At 42.6% G+C, this 23157-nt stretch overlaps 1 protein-coding gene across 1 annotated transcript in view; it reads right to left on the reverse strand.

Annotated features, from left to right (window-relative positions):
- LOC130406731 (uncharacterized) overlaps positions 1-23157 on the reverse strand; it is a 144315-nt gene that overhangs the window by 116268 nt on the left and 4890 nt on the right. The window contains exons 5-10 of the mRNA XM_056612418.1: positions 22136-22408; positions 20873-21145; positions 19647-19919; positions 16628-16900; positions 7837-8109; positions 7445-7543 (exon numbers count right to left, since the gene is read on the reverse strand). Of these exons, the coding sequence (XP_056468393.1) occupies positions 7445-7543; positions 7837-8109; positions 16628-16900; positions 19647-19919; positions 20873-21145; positions 22136-22408 (1464 nt within the window). The remainder of the gene's footprint in view (positions 1-7444; positions 7544-7836; positions 8110-16627; positions 16901-19646; positions 19920-20872; positions 21146-22135; positions 22409-23157) is intronic.

Genomic DNA, 23157 nt, shown 5'->3' on the forward strand with positions numbered 1-23157 from the left:
TAAAGCCATCGAGCCTTTATTTTCGTGGAGTTATCGTTACATCCTCTCTCGTTCAATCGATATAAATACACAGTGGAAAGGAGTGACAGGGAGCCACAGTTACAAAAGTGTCAAACAAGCTGTCCTCTAAATCACCATTTCCCTAGGCCTATATGTTTTCAGGCCGACAAATGGTTGAAATAAAGTAACGTTGTGACCCGGCGTATATTAGACTTGTTAAATGCAGAAATGCTTGCTGGCAGTGTCTATTCAGTTTCAACACTCCAATTCCAAAATTATGTTTTCATGTTGTCAAATGCTCGAAATAAAGTCAGGTTGTGACTCGACATCTACTTGACCCAGTCTCACCAATATGCGTACAGATCGCACGGTTTGACACTTTCAAAATGCGTGCAGTACATACGCCAAATGACCATTTCACGTGCATATGATACGCAAAACCCAGCATTAACTACTGTGGAGGGCGGATGCGTCCATTTCGCGTGCATATGATACGCAAATCCCAGCATTAACTGAATGGGAAATGCAATATTTTAGGACAGATTCACCATTAAACGTGTTTCTACTGACATTTCTAGCGAGAAATGTACTTTTCCCTTGAATAATCTTCAGTCAGTGAATGTGTATGATCTTTATTAATCTTTATTATCTGAATGGGAAATGCAATAGTTTAGGACCGATTCAACGTTAAACGTGTTTCTAATAGGCCTAACGTTTCTAGCGAGAAACATACTTTTTACTTGCATAATCTTCAGTCAGTGATTGTGTCTGATCTTTAGTTTTATATTTATTAGGAAGATTTTATCGGCTCTATCATCTTGTTAGAAACACGTATATCTGAGAGCCAACCCAGTCGACAAAAGCATACGTTGACAGTGTACGTTTTCGTGAACCCTGGATTACGTCGCATTTCAACATAAAATAGCGTGTTATACACACACACACACACACACACACACACACACACACACACACACACACACACACACACACACACACACACACACACACACACACACACACACACACACACACACACACACACACACACACACAATGCATTTCGCTGCTTAAACAACAACATATATTATATTCCCTCAAATATTTTTACTTTCAAAACATTGGCCAAAGTGGAATATCTTTTTTTATTTGGGCTGCTTGTAGGACATTTTGGGTGGATTTTGAACGGTATGTGGGCAGGACGTTTTTTGCAGGACCTGGCAACAACCCTGCGCTGTTGCCCGAGGTGGTGAAATGCTCCGGAACAGATCTGGATCCACTATGGCCAAAAGACTTGTATGCCCCCCCTCCCCCCTTAAATAAATACTATGGCAGAATAAAGAATAAATTCATGCATTATCATTCCACTTGAACATGTGTTTTTACAGTATAGCGTGGTGGAGGGAGGGATGACGTATGTTGGCCAACCCGGAAGCGTCGCCCTGGGTTCCCTTGACAAAAAGCCAACGGGGTTTTCCATTGGATTTTGGATTATTGCAGAAAAAGCACCCCCTCAAAAACTGAAAATAAATAAATAAATAAAAATATCCTTGCTCCAAAGAACGAAATGTAAACCAATGCATTCTGAATGGGAGTGTTTCTCCGATGTTTCCATGCTACACAGAACGAAATGTAAACCCATGCAAATAAAGACTTCATGGTCATAATAATTTAAATATCATTAATCTCCTGAGGGTGGTATTCTATTTTTTTCAACGGGGCTGCATCCAGTCACTTGACCGTCACCGTTGCTATGGTGGTTGCTATCGACCGCCCCCTCTAATCCTTACATGGCTCTAAAAACCATGCGGCAAAGGAGCTGCCGTCAATTGTGTTGTTTTTGTCGTAAACTAGGGTCCGATGGTTAAAAAATAGACATCCCAAGGTATCCTTAAAAGGCAGCTTGGATGTTTTTATTTTCTGCAGTTTAGACTTCTTCTATAACCTATTTTTGAAAGCAAAACACCAAGCTCATTGATTTAACGAGGTAGGGTTATTTGAAACAATTTATTAAATAAATATTTATGAGAGGTCATTCCTTCTCCTGAGTTTGCTTCCTATTTATGTCTAGTGTACAACCCTACTGTCCAAAAGCATCCTCCCCCCCCTCCCCATATGGATTTAGAGAATTGTTGCCACGTCCCAGTGGAGGAGGTATCATATATGAAAGAGGGCATTCAATTATAGCCTACTACAATGATGCCACTGAAGATTATGCAAGTAAAAAGTATGTTTCTCGCTAGAAACGTTAGGCCTATTAGAAACACGTTTAACGGTGAATCGGTCCTAAACTATTGCATTTCCCATTCAGATAATAAAGATTAATAAAGATCATACACATTCACTGACTGAAGATTATTCAAGGGAAAAGTACATTTCTCGCTAGAAATGTCATTAGAAACACGTTTAATGGTGAATCTGTCCTAAAATATTGCATTTCCCATTCAGTTAATGCTGGGATTTGCGTATCATATGCACGCGAAATGGACGCATCCGCCCTCCACAGTAGTTAATGCTGGGTTTTGCGTATCATATGCACGCGAAATGGTCATTTGGCGTATGTACTGCACGCATTTTGAAAGTGTCAAACCGTGCGATCTGTACGCATATTGGTGAGACTGGGTCAAGTAGATGTCGAGTCACAACCTGACTTTATTTCGAGCATTTGACGACATGAAAACATAATTTTGGAATTGGAGTGTTGAAACTGAATAGACACTGCCAGCAAGCATTTCTGCATTTAACAAGTCTAATATACGCCGGGTCACAACGTTACTTTATTTCAACCATTTGTCGGCCTGAAAACATATGGGCTTAGGGAAATGGTGATTTAGAGGACAGCTTGTTTGACACTTTTGTAACTGTGGCTCCCTCTCACTCCTTTCCACTGTGTATTTATATCGATTGAACGAGAGAGGATGTAACGATAACTCCACGAAAATAAACGCTCGGTGGCTATAATAATTTAAATATAATTAACTTATAAAGCGTGTTACAAGACACCGAGATGATCTGGCTGGCTGACTAGAAAGGCACTGTCTTTGGAACTTATAACACAGGAGGTCTGGCTCGCCGACGAAAAAGCATTGCGATCATAAAAGCGTGTCCATCTGACAAAAGCAGAAATCCGGTAATAAATGTATTCGATCTGACAACCTCCTGCCTATAGATCAAGCGTCTCTATCAAATGTGCCAAACGAATCACACAGTTAGAAATGCATTTACTAATATATGTATCTAAATGACGCTACAACTATCGCCAAATGAGAGGAGAAATCCTCAAAGCAGATCTGTGTTGAACTGATTTGGTCTGCTTGTCTTGGTCAGCGATTGGGCGCAAACACTTCAAATGCATTGGCTGAGAGAAAAGAAGGGCGTAGGTTATTAGCATACTATAGAAACGCCGTATTTTACGGCGTTGTGATGTGCACAAAAGCGCCGTATTTTACGCGCGGTTTGATGTTCAAAACGGCGCTTTTTACGCGCGCTCTTGAAAGGCTCATTTGCGGGCGTAAAAAGCGGCGCTTTTTTGCGCATGACGGCGTAAAATATGCAGTTTTTCTGCATTTTACGGCGTATTTTACGGCGTAATGAAGGTGATACGCGTCTAAATGATGCCGCTTTCTGGCGGGGATGGCTTGCCATACTTTTGGCAAGCCATCATCAAAACGCGTGTAAAATACGGCGCTTTTGTGCACATCACAACGCCGTAAAATACGGCGTCTCTCTAGTATGCTAATAATCTCTGCCCTTCTTTTCTCTCAGCCAATGCATTTGAAGTGTTTGCGCCCAGTCGCTGAACAAGACAAGCAGACTAAATCAGTTTAGCACAGATCTGCTTTGAGGAGTTCTCCTCTCATTTGTTGTTAGTTGTAGCGTCATATCGATATATATTAGTAAATCCAGTTCCTACGGTGTGGTCACCGTGGCCGTGGCCCAATCGATAGAGACGCTTGCTCTGTAGGCAAGAGGTTGTTTAAAAATAAATAATAATAATACATATAAAGACGTTTCAAACGTTCCATCGAGTCTCTCGCATTCTACAATGGGCAGCTTTATTGTTTCCCATGGGAGCCGGCGAAACTAGATTTCTCCTTCGAAGGTTGTGCTCCACACAGAACCTCCTCACCTTCATAACGGAGTAGGCCTACTTCGGGGCACCAGAATGCTTCAGAGCGGTACTGATCGCGTCGTGTCTTTCCAGTGTCAAATAGTTCACGAATAAAATCACCATAAGGTTCAAGTGCGGCCATAACTAAGGCTAAATATAATCTATTGCTGGTTTAGGTGGTTGGCTCTTTTTTCTTCGCTGCGTTCTGCCTTCTGGTGTAGCCTATAGGCTAACTATAAATGTATCTATTTTTGTAGGCCCTATTTGTTTTTCTGTTTCGGGTTTTAAAAACCAACACACAAACACAAAATCAAATGCCGTTTATTTGTTTATTCCTTTTGCCCTTTTTCAGTTTCAAAACCAAATCAGAAAAAACAAAAAACAATCCTGTTAATTGTTTTTTCTGATTTTGTTATGAATCGGAATATTCAAAGAACGAACCATACACGGATTCTCCTACCTCATCACTTTACTGACACACACAATGTGTGGCAGTTAAGTGACAGGATCATTCCATAGACAAAAATCTTTCCATCTAACTAATTTAATTTAGGAGGATAGTCATTGCACAGATAACCAAGTATTCTCATTATAGCCTAGTTATATCCTAGTTTTGCATATTTATACATTGCATCCTATTTTCATATTTCATGTGGCATCTGTATTTTTATGTAGGCTACAGCATCTGTATTTTAAATGTAGCTTATATCTTCTTTTTGCATTTTACCTTTTGCTGAGGTGGGCGCTGTATTAGTCTGTATTTGTGTAAGAGTTATTTGTATTGTGTAACCTGCTGGATTATGAAAGTTAGTTTGGGGTAAATAAAGTGTCTGTCTGGGGGAAAATGCCGTGAAAAATGTACGCACGGTGCGTTCAGGATTAGGACTGATATTATGTCGGCATAGGCCTAATCAATCGGGTTTTAATATTTGAAGCATTCATATCAGTCTATTCTTTTCGTAGGCTACTCTGCTGTTGGCCTTGATGGGGAGATATTTTTTTGCTTCCATGCACAAATAGTTGAATCCAACAACATTCCTGCGTCTCCAGAGCCTATTTAAGCACCGTGTCAGACTCAGTAGACTGTTACAAGCCTCTGAACGTTGTAAGAGCATGGCTCCCCAGTTCATCAGTGTCTCTCTCTATGGCTCCCTCTCACTCCTTTCCACTGTGTATTTATATCGATTGAACAAGAGAGGATGTTACGATAACTCCGCGAAAATGAAGGCTCCATGGCTGTAATAATTTAAATATAATTAACTTATAAAGCGTGTAACAAGACACCTAGATGATCTGGCTGGCTGACTAAAAAGGCACTGAATTTGGAACTTATAACACAGGAGGTCTGGCTTGTGGACTAAAAAGCATTGCGATCATAAAAGCGTGACCATCTGACAATAAATGGATTCGATCCGACAACCGCATCCCTACATAGAAAGCGCCTCTATCGATTGGACCACGGTTATCACAACGTTGAAACTGCATTTACTAATATATATATCTATATGAATATGACGCCACAACTAACGCCAAATGAGAGGAGATCTGTGCTGAACTGATTTGGTCTGCTTGTCTTGGTCAGCGATTGGGCGCAAACACTTCAAATGCATTGGCTGAGAGAAAAGAAGGGCGGAGATTATTAGCATACTAGAGAAACGCCGTATTTTACGGCGTTGTGATGTGCACAAAAGCGCCGTATTTTACGCGCGGTTTGATGTTCAAAACGGCGCTTTTTACGCGCGCTCTTGAAAGGCTCAATTGCGGCGTAAAAAGCGGCGCTTTTTTGCGCATGACGGCGTATTTTACGGCGTTTTTCTACATTTTACGGCGTTTTTTACGGCGTAATGAAGGTGATACGCGTCTAAATGATGCCGTTTTCTGGTGGGGATGGCTTGCCATATAAGCAACATTTTACTCGCGTTAGTGGCGTATGAGGCACGTACATATACGCGCGTACATATACGCGCGTACATATACGCGCGTACATATACGCGCGTACATATACGCGCGTACATATACGCGCGTACGCGAGGAGTTCAAAAAATTGAACTTTTTACTCTCTTACGCGTGATGCTTAGCCGCGATAGCCAATCAGCGTGGAGCTTGACCCGATGTCACTGGCAGAGAGTAGTGACGCTTGCACAGAAGCATACGGCCGACATCTTTCTTTATTCTGGGTGGAAATAGTAACATAGTTACGCCATTAAATGCGTTTATGGAAACATTTTTAGCGAGAAATGTGCATTTTACTTTCATAATGTTCGCTCGGTGAATGTGAAGGATGTTTGGTTTGATAGTTATGACGAAGAGGGAACGCTCCGTTCACTTGCATGGACAGAGTCTCTGGTTGCTAAGCAACCTCAACGTCTTGGCGGACTATTTCTCTGCTGATCAACACTACGAATGCTGGAAACACACCAGACACACCATGTGAAGTTATTTAACCCGATTATTGTTATTTATATCCGAGATTATTTAATCTAACCCGATCCAAGCTCTATCATGCACCCAAACACGGCGGCGTTTGGGTTTCCTTCCTCGGACTCCTAAATCCAGCTCAGCCACAGGCGCGTAGCTGCGTACGTAGGACCATTTTTGACACAAAATGGTCAAGCAACATTTTCGCTGCGTTACACGCGTACGTCTTTACGCGGGGACGCGTTTGGTGTGTTCGTACCTTTAGACGGGTTTCCTATGAAAGTTGGATTGCATCAGAGACCAGGAGGGTTTTTAGTTGAACAGCCAGTTAAGACTGCTTCATTGTGCTGCTTTGACATCAGTCTTCTGTATTATAATATGAAATTATGTACCCTTTGTTTCTTTTGTCCTAAAACCACACACACACACACACACACACACACACACACACACACACACACACACACACACACACACACACACACACACACACACACACACACACACACACACACACACACACACACACACACTATTTACTGCCAAGAACTATGTCTGACCAAGTGTTCTCCAGTCTTGGTCATTTTAATGCTATAGAAATGGAATGTATGGACTCTGGTGGGTTACGGAAAATGTTGAAAAAGTTAATATTCGAAAATACACGCGAGTCATACAAATTATGTTGAAAACAATCCATGAGTTTAGAATTGATATTCCAGAATCCAAAACAGATATTCCAGAAAGCCATACACCTTTGGCCTCTATTAAAATCAAGTATGTATTTATAAAATTAGGTCTTATGTTATATTATAAATTATTTATCTGGTGTGTATAAAATGTATTTCGACAGGGAAGAACTATGATATAGAGGGTTATGTTACTTATTAGTCCTAAACCTAGGAGACTCAAACCTACCCAGCTCGCTGTCGCCTTCATGCATTTTGAGGGGCAGAGACGGGGACATCAGACCAGGTCTCTCCTTTCTACTGAATGACTCCTGACTCCTACCAAACCCTGAAAGACAAATAAGAGAATTTGCAGATGGCATTAATTCATTTTCTTTTCACTCAAAAAATACTGAAAAAAAAGAAAGTTACTTCCTCAGTTTACTTCTGGTAAACCAAATTGTTTCAGTGTTTGATCAAAGTGCCACAAATAACCAAGCTGAGTTTCCTACGTGACCTATGTTCCTCCTGTTATAAACACATTTAATAATCATATAGTTTTGTACTAACAACATGATAACTGAAGGAAGGTTAATAATTCCTTGGAAAATAATAAAAAAATACATTAAAAGAACAACGCACTGATCAGAGCAGAAGTTGGGGTCAGACCCAGGGTCCAGCATAGGTCAGGGTGCCTCTCCGTCAGATAATCAACCATCAGGCTACTTGCTCCCTCCCCTTTCTCCATCACCGTATCAATGAGACAACGTGCTCTGTCTTCACTGGTCGTCTTCTCCTCTACAGTCTTCATCTCCTGGTCATTCAACACATTCATCATCCTAAGGTAATACAGGAGACCGATGACATCGTCTTCCGACAACCAGTAGATTAATTCAGAGCGAATCCTTCCAAGTTCTGAAAGACAAATCAAGAGAAATAGAAAATAATATTAAAACAAAACGTGACAACTATTCTCAGATGACCACTAGTGGTGGTAGTGGTGGTTCAAGATGCCACAAAAACCAAACAGATTTCTGAACATCACCTAAACTTCTGTGTGTTCATCTTAATCCACAGCCTACATGAAGTACATATAGTGGACAATATCTAAGATTTTGGGTGACATTATACAATTGGCTGTCTGGTGCAGTTATCGTAATATTTGATGTTGTTTTGTAAGACGAGGAATCAGAATGTATTGTTAGTGTAGATTTATCTTAATACCAGCTGTTCTTAGATTTGACAGTTCTAAAGAGAGAGTAGAAAGAGCAGAAGAGAGCAAGGTTATGAAACTAAACAACTAAGAACCGCCCTCTCCCTCTTTGCTCCCTCGCTCCCGGCATTTATAATGATGATAATAATAATAATAATAATAATAATAACTAGAATTGCAATCCCTGAAGGTATTGCGGTGTGAATGCTAACGCTGAAATCCTCCGCTCTACTGCTGAAGCTGCACGTTGAAGAATCGTTACAATGAATCTAGGACATCTGCTGAACATTTTGAATGTAGAATGAAGTCTGTAGAATGAACTATGAATGAGTTGAATGGTTTTGAAGTCATGCTGCTAAAGTCTGCTGACGCTGAAATGCTCCGCTCTACTGCTGAAGCTGCACGTTGAATCAATACCCTGAATCTAGGAAATCTGCTGAACATTTTGAAGGTAGAATGAAGTCTGTAGAATGAAGACACTGAATCTAGGAAATATAATAGCAACATGGTACTAATGGAGCTGAACATTTTAATGTTTGAATGCTAACCTCAGCGCTTACGCTAAGGTCAACTCAAATGTCAGCGCTAACGCTAACGTCAACGCTAACGTAAGCGCTTATGGTAACGTCAATCCTAACTTCAGCGCTAATGCTAACGTCAATGCTAATTCATCGCTAATGCTAACGCTAACGTCAACGCTAACTTCAGCGCTAATGCTACCGTCAGGGATAACGTCAACTCCAACGTCAGAGCTAATGTTAACGTCAATGCTAATTTAGCCCTAATGCTAACGTCAGCGCTAACGCTAACATCAACTCTAACGGTAACGTCAATGCTAACTCAGCGCTAATGCTAACTTCAGCGCTAATGCTAACTTCAGTGCTAATGCTAACTTTAACGCTAACGTCAGCGCTAATGGTACCGTCAATGCTAACTTCAGCGCTAATGCTAACGTCTGCGCTAACGCTAAAGCCAACACTAACGTCTGAGCTAACATCAGCGCTAACGTCCGCGCTAATGTCAACTCTAACATCACTGCTAACGTCCATTGTTGTAGTCCATGACAAAGACTACACTACCCTCCACCACACTGACTTTAACCAGACTCCAGAGTGGTGTGCTCGCCACTGATTGGTCAACAGCTGTGGCAAACGGTTAACGAATCCGGAATAAAACTAAAACTGTGAATTAGGGCTGTGCAATTAATCGAATTTCGATCGCGATATCGATTTTGGGGTCAAACGATCTCCAAACTCGTATAATCGAGTTGAAACGATTAATTTGACATTTTCCATTTTACAGTAGGCCTAGAGAGTTTATGAAAGTTTATGAAAGAGACGCGCATGCGAAAGCATTCAACGCGGCAAGAGGGAGTACAATCTAACAGGCGTGCTGCATCAGGAAGTATGCCGTTGGCAGGAGGCGGGACATGCCAGTGAACCGCCAATCAGCAGCATCGACTGTTGACAGACATGTTGAAGTAGAACTACCGTGTGGAATATTAAAGTTTCAGTAACGTTACAGTAGCCGCGTTTACATGGACACATCTATGCCGCATAGATTTCTATGCGGCATAGAAAATGGTCATGTATACGCCTCATTCGGAATACAATTATCTGTTCGGCATAGATTCTATGCCGAATAAAATAGGTGGTGTAGTCCGTTTTAAATCGCCATGTATACACTTATTCCGCATAGATTGGGGTTTAATTTAGAGCAGCCGCAGTAGATCACTGAGCTCCGTCGGTACTTTTAAGCACACCGAACTTCACCGCTGTCAAGGAAAGTGGATTTATTGCTTGATTCACGTCTTTGTTATCACTCCGTAAAAGTAGTCCGGTAAGCGTGTCCGGTTGTTAAGCGACGGGACATGGGTGTTTATTAATGAGGTGTCCGCGCGCGTCCGAGATAACTGTAAATTAGTAGGCTTCTACTAGTACTTTTGCAGGCTGAATGTTAAAATACTTCTTAACTTAGAGAGATGGCAGCTGCAGTAGGACCTTCGAGGATTCCTGGTCACTAAATTCCCGTAAGACCACTCTCTCCCACCAGTCTTGGCTGCGGACTCGCATCCAATTCCTCTTGTTTGCGGCGGAGCATAGGGTAAATATAAAGTTCTGACGAAAAATTTACGTTGCTGCGCTGTCCTCCTCCTTCTTAATTGAAGGAGCAGGCAGAGAAAAGCTCTCTCCTGCTGTGCTTTCATTAAAATCAAATTTAAAATCCCCGATAGTGATAAGACATCCATTATGTCGCCGCCGGTCCAGAGACGTGTCAGGTGTGCGCGAGAGACATAACGGACACTATTGTTACTGCCATGTATACAGTACATTCGGAATAGATCTGCCATTCGGCAATAGATCTGCCATGTAAACGCGGCTAGTTTGATGAACGATAACAAGCTCCTATAGCAGACTTTAACTAAGAGTTCTTTAAGGCAGAACTGCCAAGTACATCTTCTATATGTATTTCTGTTTAACAACAATATGATTTTTATTAGCCATGTGTTTGTTATGGCTTTGTGACTTTTAACTTTGCTATGGAGAAATGCTGGGACCGTTGTTCTCTAGACATTAAATAGGAAATGTATTATTTCAGTCGAGTCATTCGTCAGTGCATTTGGCTGAATATATTGTATTCATGAAATGTTTTATAAAAATCAAATGTTAGATTCAGAATGTTGTGGCAGACAGTACACTTACACACGAAAAAGGTTTTATTTTGGATACTTACACGTGTTTCTATGTCATAATTGATTGTGTCAATAAATGCATGTTTTCAAACTCAAAAATAATCGTTTGAATAATCGTGATATCAATATTGACCAAAATAATCGTGATTATGATTTTTCCCATAATCGAGCAGCCCTACTGTGAATCTGAAAAAACTATAAATGATATCGAAATTCTGTTTGAATATTATTGAAGATACAAATGTGTCGATCTGTTTAATTCTTTGAATGATGCTACACGGTTGAAATTTGACCAAGTTATGAAGGTTTGAATGTTGGAAGGGTTGAATCGGATCAAGGGTGAATCAGCGTTTTTTGAATTTTGAATGGGAGTGAATGGGGGAATTTTAGGTGAATAAAATTGAATATCTCGGGAATTATGAAGAATATCAATAAGAAAAATAATAGCACGCGATTCCTAATGGAGCTGAACGTTTTCATGTTTGAATGATGTTTCTACGTTGAAGTATGGCGAAGGAATCGCACGACAAAATAACGGCCGAAGAACGAAAATAAAATTAAATACGTAGGATTTCAAAGATGTGAATGCTTGCAGCATTCACACCAATAATAACAACAACTAGGACTGCAAGCAGACTGGTCCAAAGGTATTATTGTCAAAATTCCCAAGAAAGGCAACACTAAGAACTGCAACAACTGGCGTGGAATCACCCTTCTATCTGTTCCAAGAAAGGTGTTCTGCAGAATCCTTCTTAACCGGATGGAGACAGCCATTGACACCAGGATTAGACAGGAGCAAGTAGGCTTTAGGAAGGGAAGAGGATGTATGGACCAGATCTTTGCTCTGCGTAACATCATAGAACAGTGCTTGGAATGGAACACACCCCTCTTCATCAACTTCGTGGACTTCAGGAAGGCTTTTGACAGTGTCCACCGAAACACCCTCTGGAAGATACTGCACTCCTATGGAATTAGAGATGCACCGATCAATCGGCCGCCGATAAAAAAAGTCGGTTTTGTATCCAATCGGCCACAATCGGTGACCGGCCGGTCACTGTCGTAATTTCCGGTTTTCGGCAGATCAAACTCACCCGCATGCGCGGTGCGTAGCAGCTCAAGGCGCCCAGAGCGCGGAAAGAAAACATGTCACATTAAAATCTGAAAGGACGCACTAAACTCACTATCCATGCGTCCCGGGGACGCATCTCATTTTCCCCATGAAAAACGATACATTGTGAACATTAAACAACTCGTGTTTAATGTACAGTAACTGGCCAAAGAAACCTTCTTGTGAGCAGGCCGGACAAGCGCTGTTTCAACCCTCTGCGCATCTACTCGACGTGATCCCCTGTACAAAGTATCGCAACATGCTAATTTAGCCGCTACCAAAACAACTAGCTCGTCACCGCTGATTTCATTTCAACAATTAAAAATACGAACTTCATAGTAAATAAACCCACGTTTCCACTGCTCGATGCTGTGCTCATTCGTGTCGATTATGTTGTAACGTTTAGGGGACGTGCTGTAATGAAATAAATGAAGCATAATCCGGTGGTGGTGATGAAAACGACATTGAACGGCAGCCGCCATATTGTTATGCCCAAACGGCGCCTGCGCATACATCGCGCTTCCAACGAGATCCAGTTTTTCTCGAGAAACAGGCAGAGAAGAGAGAACGCAAAAATACCACCAAAGAAAAAGATTAAACCTATTGCAGGTCAGCAAACTATTGCAGCTGCATTTTCTGTCCCCACTACCTCTGCACTCCTCCCTGACTCTGATCAGCCTAGAGAGAGTACCTCAACATTGCCTGTACCTACTTCTGCCTCCCCCTCTACTGAGCCTGATGAGCCCACTGCAGAAGAAGTGCCTCAACCTTCTACATGTTCCTCCCAAAAAAAGCGAACTTTTCTGAAGCAGTGGCTCACCACATACTACAAATGGCTGCGCTTTTCAGATGACAATTTCATGTATTGAGTTTAACACTATTAATTTAATTTAAGAAATAGACTAATAATAAAAAAGAAACACATTTTTTAAACTGGGGAGTCGGGACCCATTGAATTTTTCAGGGACCCACCCAACTCGCCACCTGTGGGTCCCGGGGACTCACTACATTGAAAACCTATCAACATCACTGCTATTATATGATTATAATTATTTCTTAGAAAATCGGTATCGGAAAAACCGGTTTTGGCAGGTCAGACCTCCTTAAAAACCGGAAATCGGTATTGGCCAAGAATTTTGCAATCGGTGCATCTCTATATGGAATACCATCTAAGATCATCTCAATCATAAAAACATTCTATGAACATTTTGAGTGTAGTGTCATCATGGGAAATGACCTCTCTGAGTGGTTTTCCGTGCAGTCCGGAGTGAGACAGGGGTGCATCATCTCCCCCATCCTCTTCCTGGTTGCCATAGACTGGATCACAACCAACACCACAGCAGACAGACCCAGAGGCATCCAGTGGACTCTGTTCTCCCAGCGGCAAGATAGACCCAGAGGCATCCAGTGGACTCTGTTCTCCCAGCTGGAAGATCTTGACTTCGCTGATGATCTTGCTCTCCTATCAACCAACCAGTACAACATACAGACTAAAACTGATAGGCTGAACACCCGGCCAGACAGGTTGGGCTCAGTATCAACCCTTCCAAAACACAAGTGATGTGTGTCAACTCCATCCCCACAGCACCCATCCTTGTTAATGAGGAAGCACTTGAGTTTGTGGAAGATTTTACCTATCTAGGCAGTCTAATCAGCAAGGACAGCGGGGCATCAAAAGACATCAATGCAAGGGTTTTCTCAGGGTGCCTTCTCCCAACTCCGTCCCATCTGGAGATCAAAACAATACAGCCTTAAAACAAAGATGCTCCTATTCAACAGCAATGTAAAGTCTGTTCTGCTGTACGGTTCAGAGAGCTGGCGTGTGGTCAAAACAGACATGAGGAGAATGGAAGTGTTCCATAATGGATGCCTCCGACGAATATTCCAAATCTTTTGGACTAATAAGATCTCCAACAATGACGCCTGAGATGGCTAGGACATGTGTTGAGGATGGAGCAGGGCCACGTTACAAAGGTCGCCTTAAGGTGGACCTTCACCTTCACCTATCCCATAACCCCGGAGGGTCGTTGGGGCACCACAGATGATCTGTTGACCAGCTCTCTCCATCCCTCTCTGTCCTCGGCAGCTCTCATTGCCTCACTGATTTTCAAGTGAGTCCATTCTCTGATTGTTATCTTCCCATCTTATCTTATGTGTCCCTCGTCTCCTTCCACCTTGTACGGTTCCTTGTCTCCTTCCACCTTGTATGGTTCCTTGCAAGATGGTCTTTGCAAGGCCTGAGGATCTGGTGATGTGTCCGTACCACCTCAGTTTCCGATTTTTAACAGTGGTAAGCAGGTCATCTTGTGAGCCGATGGCTTGGTTGATCTTTTGCCGAACTTCCTCGTTTGTAACATGTTGGGTGTATGAGATCCCCATGAGTCTCCTGTAGCATCTCATCTCCATGCTCTGTATTCTCTTCTGTAGCTCAGCTGTAAGGGTCCAAGTTTCGCAAGCATATAGGAAGATTGAGTTGACAAGTGATCGCAGTAGTCTCACCTTTGATGCCAGACTGATGTTTTTGTCTTTCCATATGGGCTGGAGTTTTGCCAGCGCAGCAGTTGTTTGGGCAATTCTGGCAAGGACTTCCTGCTTGGATCCTTCATCGGACACGATTGCTCCCAGATATTTGAAGCTGGACACCGTGTCCAGTGCCTGTCTGTTGACTTTGATCTCTGAGAGGATGCCCCTGTTGTTGTTGGTCATCATTTTGGTTTTCTCAGCATGGATTTCCATTCCATAGGCTTGGGAAGTAGTGTCAAGCCTTTCAACAAGGCTGGCAAGTTATTTTTCTTCTCCAGCTAGCCCATCAATGTCATCTGCAAACGGAGGTTGGTAATCGGTCAGCCTCCTATGCTGACCGTTCCTTCATGATCTGCCAGGGCATCCGTCATGATACGCTCCAGAAAAAGATTAAAGAGAATAGGGGAGAGAGGGCATCCTTGGCGCACTCCAGTTGTTGTCCTGAACCAGTCTCCGATAGCTCCATTGTAGAGAACTGCGCTGGTAGCTTTGTTGTACAGGTGTTGTATGACTCTGACAAGGTTAGGGCTGATGTTATATTTCCTCATGGTTGCCCACAGTGCCGCATGCCATACCCGGCCGAAGGCTTTCTTGAAGTCTACAAACACGTGGTAAATGTGTTGTTGATGCTGCAGATATCTCTCACAGATAATTCTGAGGTTGAATATCTGTTCTGTGGTGCTCCGCCCTGCCCTAAATCCAGCCTGTTCTTCAGCTATGATCAGTTCTGCTTGAGGTTTTAACCAATTCAGTATTATTTTAGGCCAGTCTTACTCTGAATTGTAGAGACTCTGGTCTGTTTTGCTCTTGTTAGCTCCTTGACAGTTTGATATGCCATCTTGGTGTTGGTGTTGGTATTCAGGCTGTTCTCTATCTCTCTGCACTTTCCCTCAATCCAGTTCTGCATGCCTTTCTTGATGCTCCTATTGACTTCTCTGTAAGCATCAGTTCCTTCAGGTAAATTCTTACTTTTCTTCAGGGCTCTTCGCTTGTCACACAAGTCAAGCAGTTCATTGGTGACCCAAGGTTTTTTCCTTAGGCGGAGTTTGCCAAGGATTTCAGTGGCTGTTTCGGTTATGACTGTGTTCAGCGTGGTGGTCATGTGGTTGACGTCAACTTCTTCTGCACCTAGGATGAGCAGTGGTGCAAACCTTCCCCCTATCTTTGCCTTGAAGGCTTCTGCCACCTCAGGGTCTCGCAGTTTGTCCAGATCAAACTTCATTCTAGTGCACTGGGAGCTTTTGATCTTCTGTAAACGCAGGCGAAAGGCGAAAGGTGGACACCACCAGGCAAAAGAAAACCTGGGAGGCCAAAAACCACCTGGCACAGAACTGTGACACAAGAGCTGGAACAGATGAACCTGTCATGGGGAGAGGCCAAACATGCTGCCAGGGACCGAGTGAAATGGAGGGTGCTCATTGAAGCCTTATGTCCCATAGGGGACGAAGAGTAGTAGTAGTAGTAGGACTGCAAGCAGCCCCCGAGGTATTCACAGCCCGCCCACCGCCAACCCCAGCGACCGCCTTATCAAGAGATTCACGTCATGACCCTAGACGCAACTATGCCTCCGATAGGGTCGGGGCTTTCTTCAGCACACTGCCACACACACACACACACACACACACACACACACACACACACACACACACACACACACACACACACACACACACACACACACACACACACACACACACACACACACACACACACACACACACACACACACACACTTCAAAGAAGATGCTGTTTATGTGTGATTCTGGGCCCTTGCAGGTGAAGAGGTGCATAATTCTTAACAGCAATTACTTTGATTGACACCGAAACTTCAGCAAAGTAGTTGCTGAAAGAACTTTACACACATAATGAAGGAACTTCATTAACACGTTAAACTCACTGATCCGAGCAGAAGTTGGGTTCAGACCCAGGGTCCAGCATAGGTCAGGGTGCCTCTCCTTCAGATAATCAACCATCAGGCTACTTTTTCTCTCCCCTTTCTCCATCACCGTATCAATGAGACAACGTGCTCTGTCTTTACTGGTCATCTTCCCCTCTACAGTCTTCTTCTCCTGGTCATTCAACACATCCATCTTCCTAAGGTAATGCAGGAGATCGATGACATCGTCGTCCGACAACCTGTCGATTAATTCAGAGCGAATCCTTCCAAGTTCTGAAAGACAAATCAAGAGAAATGGAAAATAATATTAAAACAAAACATTACAACCATTCCCAGATGATGGTAGTGGTGGTTCAAGATGCTAACAAAAACCAAACTGATTTCTCAACATCACCTCAACTTCTGTGTGTTCATCTTAATTCACAGCCTACATGAAGTACATATAGTGGACAATATTTAAGGTTTTGGGGGACATTATACAATAGGCTGTCTGGTGCAGTTATCGTAATATTTGATGTTCTTTTGTAAGACAAGGAATCAGAATGTATTGTTAGTGTAGATTTATCTTAACACCAGCTGTTCTTAGATTTGACAGTTCTAAAGAGAGAGTAGAAAGAGCAGAAGAGAGCAAGGTTATGAAACTAAACAACTAAGAACCGCCCTCTCCCTCTTTGCTCCCTCGCTCCCTGCGTTTATAATGATAATAATAATAATAATAATAATAATAATAATAATAATAATAATAACAACTAGGACTGCAAGCAGCCCCCGAGGTATTCACAGCCCGCCCACCGCCAACCCCAGCGACCGCCTTATCAAGGGATTCACGTCATGATCCTAGACGCAACTATGCCTCCGATAGGGGCGGGGCTTTCTTCAGCACTGGCTCTTATTTTAGTCTCCAAATCAAACGTCACACACGCGCACACACACACACACACACACACACACACACACACACACACACACACACACACACACACACACACACACACACACACACACACACACACACACACACACACACACACACACACACACACCACACAGGCTTAAAAGAAGATGCTGTTTATCTGTGATTCTGGGCCCCTGCAGGTGAAGAGGAGCATTATTCTGTTACGTATTTTAACTGTACGTCCACACCAGGAGCGACCAAAGCGTCAAAGACGCTCTGGTCGCTCACAAAGTTTCGCTGCGAATTTTTCTGTTCGCTTTGGTCGCTCAAGTCGCTCATGACGTACAATTCAATTATGCAGACGCATTTAAAGGAGCCGTATGCGTTTATTAGGCCCTACAGACAGCCATATCAAATAGTGAACTCTCCCATACACCTTGGCCATATTGCCGAGACGGTTTTGCTTGTTCGATAAAGTGCTTCGACAACAAGTAGGACAGTGATTCCCCCCAATATAAAAAAAATCCTAAAATGTAGGCTAATTACAACCGAGAACAAAAAACCCTGCGTGCTGTAGTAGTTAAAATATGTTTCACTGATCTGGATCTGCAAATCATGATCTGCACTCATTCGTCGCATTCAAAACAAATAGACATTGGGACACATGGCTAATTTGCATACGTGCACAGGACTGGTTGGCTCCGCAAGGCAAATAATGGAACATATCTATCTATCTAGGCCTTTCTGTCTATCTATCTATCAACGCGTGTCTAGTTTTAATGTGATGTATTGTGTGTATTATCCAGTCAGACTTGTTCTGTGTGGTATTGTAGGCTACTGTCCTGTGTGGGACGAACCACCTAAATGGATTCCCGACGATTTGTGTCGTTTGGTATTAATAAAGACTTGACTATCTATCTATCTAGACTATTTAATTAAAAATTATTCACCTCAGGCTCCGTGAATAGTGGGGAATAGAGGGATAAAAGACAAGAGATATATCCCTTGTCATGTATCCCTCGTCTTGTCGATTAGTTTGTTTATGTTACGATTTCAAATACTTTTTTGGTTTTGTTTAAAGCATGCTACACGCGATTGGTTGGTTAGATTGGTGGCATGTGGAGAAAATTATAATGATTCCCGCTTAAATACGAACGTTCTAGATGTAGCCTATAAATACTCCCGCTTATCATCACTTGATATCCAAACCACTATGGCGTTTCGATCTCTGAACTGAAAAAGGGTGGGTTCGTACAACACCGGGTGCCCAGTTACAGCCGCGATTAATACTTCAGCCGACATTTTGTTCAGTGAGTGAATAAAGGTAGGTAGGAACCAAAGTGCCTGCCGATGTTCCCTGGGATCCACGCAAGCGAAGAGCGTCTACATTCCGATTGGCTGACAATGTTTGGTCGCTGAAGCGAATAATAGTCATTTGCATAAAGTTAAAAAGTTTTCAACTTCTTTTTGACGCTCTGGTCGCTCAACTTTGGCCGCTGGTAGCGTTGGTCGCTTTGGTCGCTCTGGTCGCTCTTGCCCATAGAAAGTGAAAGACTTCCGGCGATTTGGTCGCTCAATTCGCTTCTGGTGTGGACGGACAGTAAGTACATAAGCTGCTCCCACATAGCCATTACGAAGCAGGATCGAATACACAAGCTGCATTACCCTCACATAGCCACTAGGAAGCAGGATCGAACACTTAAGCTGCAATAACTACTCCAGCCACAGATGGCAGCACCTTTAGACAGGGGCGGAGCCATTACGTCACCCCGGCCACGCCCACTTGACGGGAAAAAGCGCGTGTTTGAGTTGGAGAAGACAGAGACTATAGGTAACCGCGGAGAGAACCGGGCTGAAGCCCGGGCCTTGAAGCTCACGATATTGTCCCTCACACGCGTTAGATACAATTCCCTCCCTTAAGCTTCATAGTTACCATACCGAAACATGCCTAATTTAACAAATAAAGTGAGTTAAAAGCGACCAAGGATTGGACCACTTTCTTCTAAGAATAACGCAAGAATTCTTGATAGTATCACTTTGATTGACAACGAAACTTCAGCAAAGTAGTTGCTGAAGGAACTTTACACACATAATGAGGGAACTTCATTAACACGTTAAACTCACTGATCCAGGCAGAAGTTGGGGTCAGACCCAGGGTCCAGCATAGGTCAGGGTGCCTCTCCTTCAGATAATCAACCATCAGGCGACTTCCTCTCTCCCCTTTCCCCATCACCGTATCAATGAGACAACGTGCTCTGTCTTCACTGGTCATCTTCTCCTCTACAGTCTTCATCTCCTGGTCATTCAACACATCCATCATCCTAAGGTAATACAGGAGATCGATGACATCGTCGTCCGACAACCTGTCGATTAATTCAGAGCGAATCGTTCTAAGTACTGAAAGACAAATCAAGAGAAATGGAAAATAATATTAAAACAAAACGTTACAACTATTCTCAGATGACTACTAGTGGTGGTAGTGTTGGTTCAAGATGCTACAAAAACCAAACTCATTTCTCAACATCACCTAAACTTCTGTCTGTTCATCTTAATTCACAGCCTACATGAAGTACATATAGAGGACAATATCACAGATTTTGGGGGACATTATACAGTTGGCTGTCTGGTACAGTCATCGTAATATTTGATGTTGTTTTGTAAGACAAGGAATCAGAATGTATTGTTAGTGTAGATTTATCTTAATACCAGCTGTTATTAGATTTGACAGTTCTAAAGAGAGAGTAGAAAGAGCAGAAGAGAGCAAGGTTATGAAACTAAACAACTAAGAACCGCCCTCTCCCTCTTTGCTCCCTCGCTCCCGGCGTTTATAATAATAATAATAATAATAATAATAATAATAATAATAATAATAATAATAATAATAATAATAATAATAACAACTAGGACTGCAAGCAGCCCCCGAGGTATTCACAGCCCGCCCAGCGCCAACCCCAGCGACCGCCTTATCAAGGGATTCACGTCATGATCCTAGACGCAACTATGCCTCCGATAGGGGCGGGGCTTTCTTCAGCACTGGCTCTTATGTTAGTCCCCAAATCAAACGTCACACACACACACACACACACACACACACACACACACACACACACACACACACACACACACACACACACACACACACACACACACACACACACACACACACACACACACACACACACACATTTAAAAGAAGATGCTGTTTATGTGTGATTCTGGGCCCCTACAGGTGAAGAGGTGCATTATTCTTAACAGCAATTACTTTGATTGACACCGAAACTTCAGCAAAGTAGTTGCTGGAAAAACTTTACACACAAAATGAGGGAACTTCATTAACATGTTATACTCACTGATCCGAGCAGAAGTTGGGGTCAGACCCAGGGTCCAGCATAGGTCAGGGTGCCTCTGCGACAGAAAATCAACCATCAGGCGACTTTTTCTCTCCCCTTTCCTCATCACCGTATCAATGAGACAACGTGCTCTGTCTTTACTGGTCATCTTCCCCTCTACAGTCTTCTTCTCCTGGTCATTCAACACATCCATCCTCTTAAGGTAATACAGGGGACTGATGACATCATCGTCAGACAACCTGTCGATTAATTCAAAGCCAATCCTTCCAAGTTCTGAAAGAAAAATCAAGAGAAATGTAAAATAATATTAAAACAAAACGTTACAACTATTCTCAGATGACCACTAGTGGTGGTAGTGTTGGTTCAAGATGCTACAAAAACCAAACTCATTTCTCAGCATCACCTAAACTTCTGTGTGTTCATCTTAATTCACAGCCTACATGAAGTACATATAGTGGACAATATCTACGATTTTGGGGGACATTATACAATTGGCTGTCTGGTGCAGTTATCGTAATATTTGATGTTCTTTTGTAAGACAAGGAATCAGAATGTATTGTTAGTGTAGATTTATCTTAATACCAGCTGCTCTTAGATTTGACAGTTCTAAAGAGAGAGTAGAAAGAGCAGAAGAGAGCAAGGTTATGAAACTAAACAACTAAGAACCGCCCTCTCCCTCTTTGCTCCCTCGCTCCCTGCGTTTATAATGATAATAATAATAATAATAATAATAATAATAATAATAATAATAATAATAATAATAATAATAATAATAATAATAATAACAACTAGGACTGCAAGCAGCCCCCGAGGTATTCACAGCCCGCCCACCGCCAACCCCAGCGACTGCCTTATCAAGGGATTCACGTCATGATCCTAGACGCAACTATGCCTCCGATAGGGGCGGGGCTTTCTTCAGCACTGGCTCTTATTTAGTCCCCAAATCAAACGTCACACAAATACACACACACACACACACACACACACACACACACACACACACACACACACACACACACACACACACACACACACACACACACACACACACACACACACACACACACACACACACACACACACACACACACACACACACTTCAAAGAAGATGCTGTTTATGTGTGATTCTGGGCCCCTGCAGGTGAAGAGGTGCATTATTCTTAACAGCAATTACTTTGATTGACACCGAAACTTCAGCAAAGTAGTTGCTAAAATAACTTTACACACATAATGAGGGAACTTCATTAACATGTTAAACTCACTGATCCAGGCAGAAGTTGGGGTCAGACCCAGGGTCCAGCATAGGTCAGGTTGCCTCTCCGTCAGATAATCAACCATCAGGCTACTCGCTCTCTCCCCTTTCTCCATCACCGTATCAATGAGACAACGTGCTCTGTCTTTACTGGTCATCTTCTCCTCTACAGTCTTCATCTCCTGGTCATTCAACACATTCATCTTCCTAAGGTAATACAGGAGACCGATGACATCGTCGTCCGACAACCTGTCGATTAATTCAGAGCGAATCCTTCCAAGTTCTGAAAGACAAATCAAGAGAAATGGAAAATAATATTAAAACAAAACATCACAACTATTCTCAGATGTCCACTAGTGGTGGTAGTGTTGGTTCAAGATGCTACGAAAACCAAACTGATTCCTCAACATCACCTAAACTTCTGTGGGTTCATCTTAATTCACAGCCTACATGAAGTACATATAGTGGACAATATGTAAGATTTTGGGTGACATTATACAATTGGCTGTCTGGTGCAGTTATCGTAATATTTGATGTTGTTTTGTAAGACAAGGAATCAGAATGTATTGTTAGTGTAGATTTATCTTAATACCAGCTGTTCTTAGATTTGACAGTTCTAAAGAGAGAGTAGAAAGAGCAGAAGAGAGCAAGGTTATGAAACTAAACAACTAAGAACCGCCCTCTCCCTCTTTGCTCCCTCGCTCCCTGCGTTTATAATAATAATAATAATAATAATAATAATAATAATAATAACAACAACTAGGACTGCAAGCAGCCCCCGAGGTATTCACAGCCCGCCCACCGCCAACCCCAGCGACCGCCTTATCAAGGGATTCACGTCATGATCCTAGACGCAACTATGCCTCCGATAGGGGCGGGGCTTTCTTCAGCACTGGCTCTTATGTTAGTCCCCAAATCAAACGTCACACACACACACACACACACACACACACACACACACACACACACACACACACACACACACACACACACACACACACACACACACACACACACACACACACACACACA

This window comes from Gadus chalcogrammus, chromosome 16 (assembly GCF_026213295.1).
Source record: "Gadus chalcogrammus isolate NIFS_2021 chromosome 16, NIFS_Gcha_1.0, whole genome shotgun sequence".
NCBI classification, from domain to species: Eukaryota; Metazoa; Chordata; class Actinopteri; order Gadiformes; family Gadidae; genus Gadus; species Gadus chalcogrammus.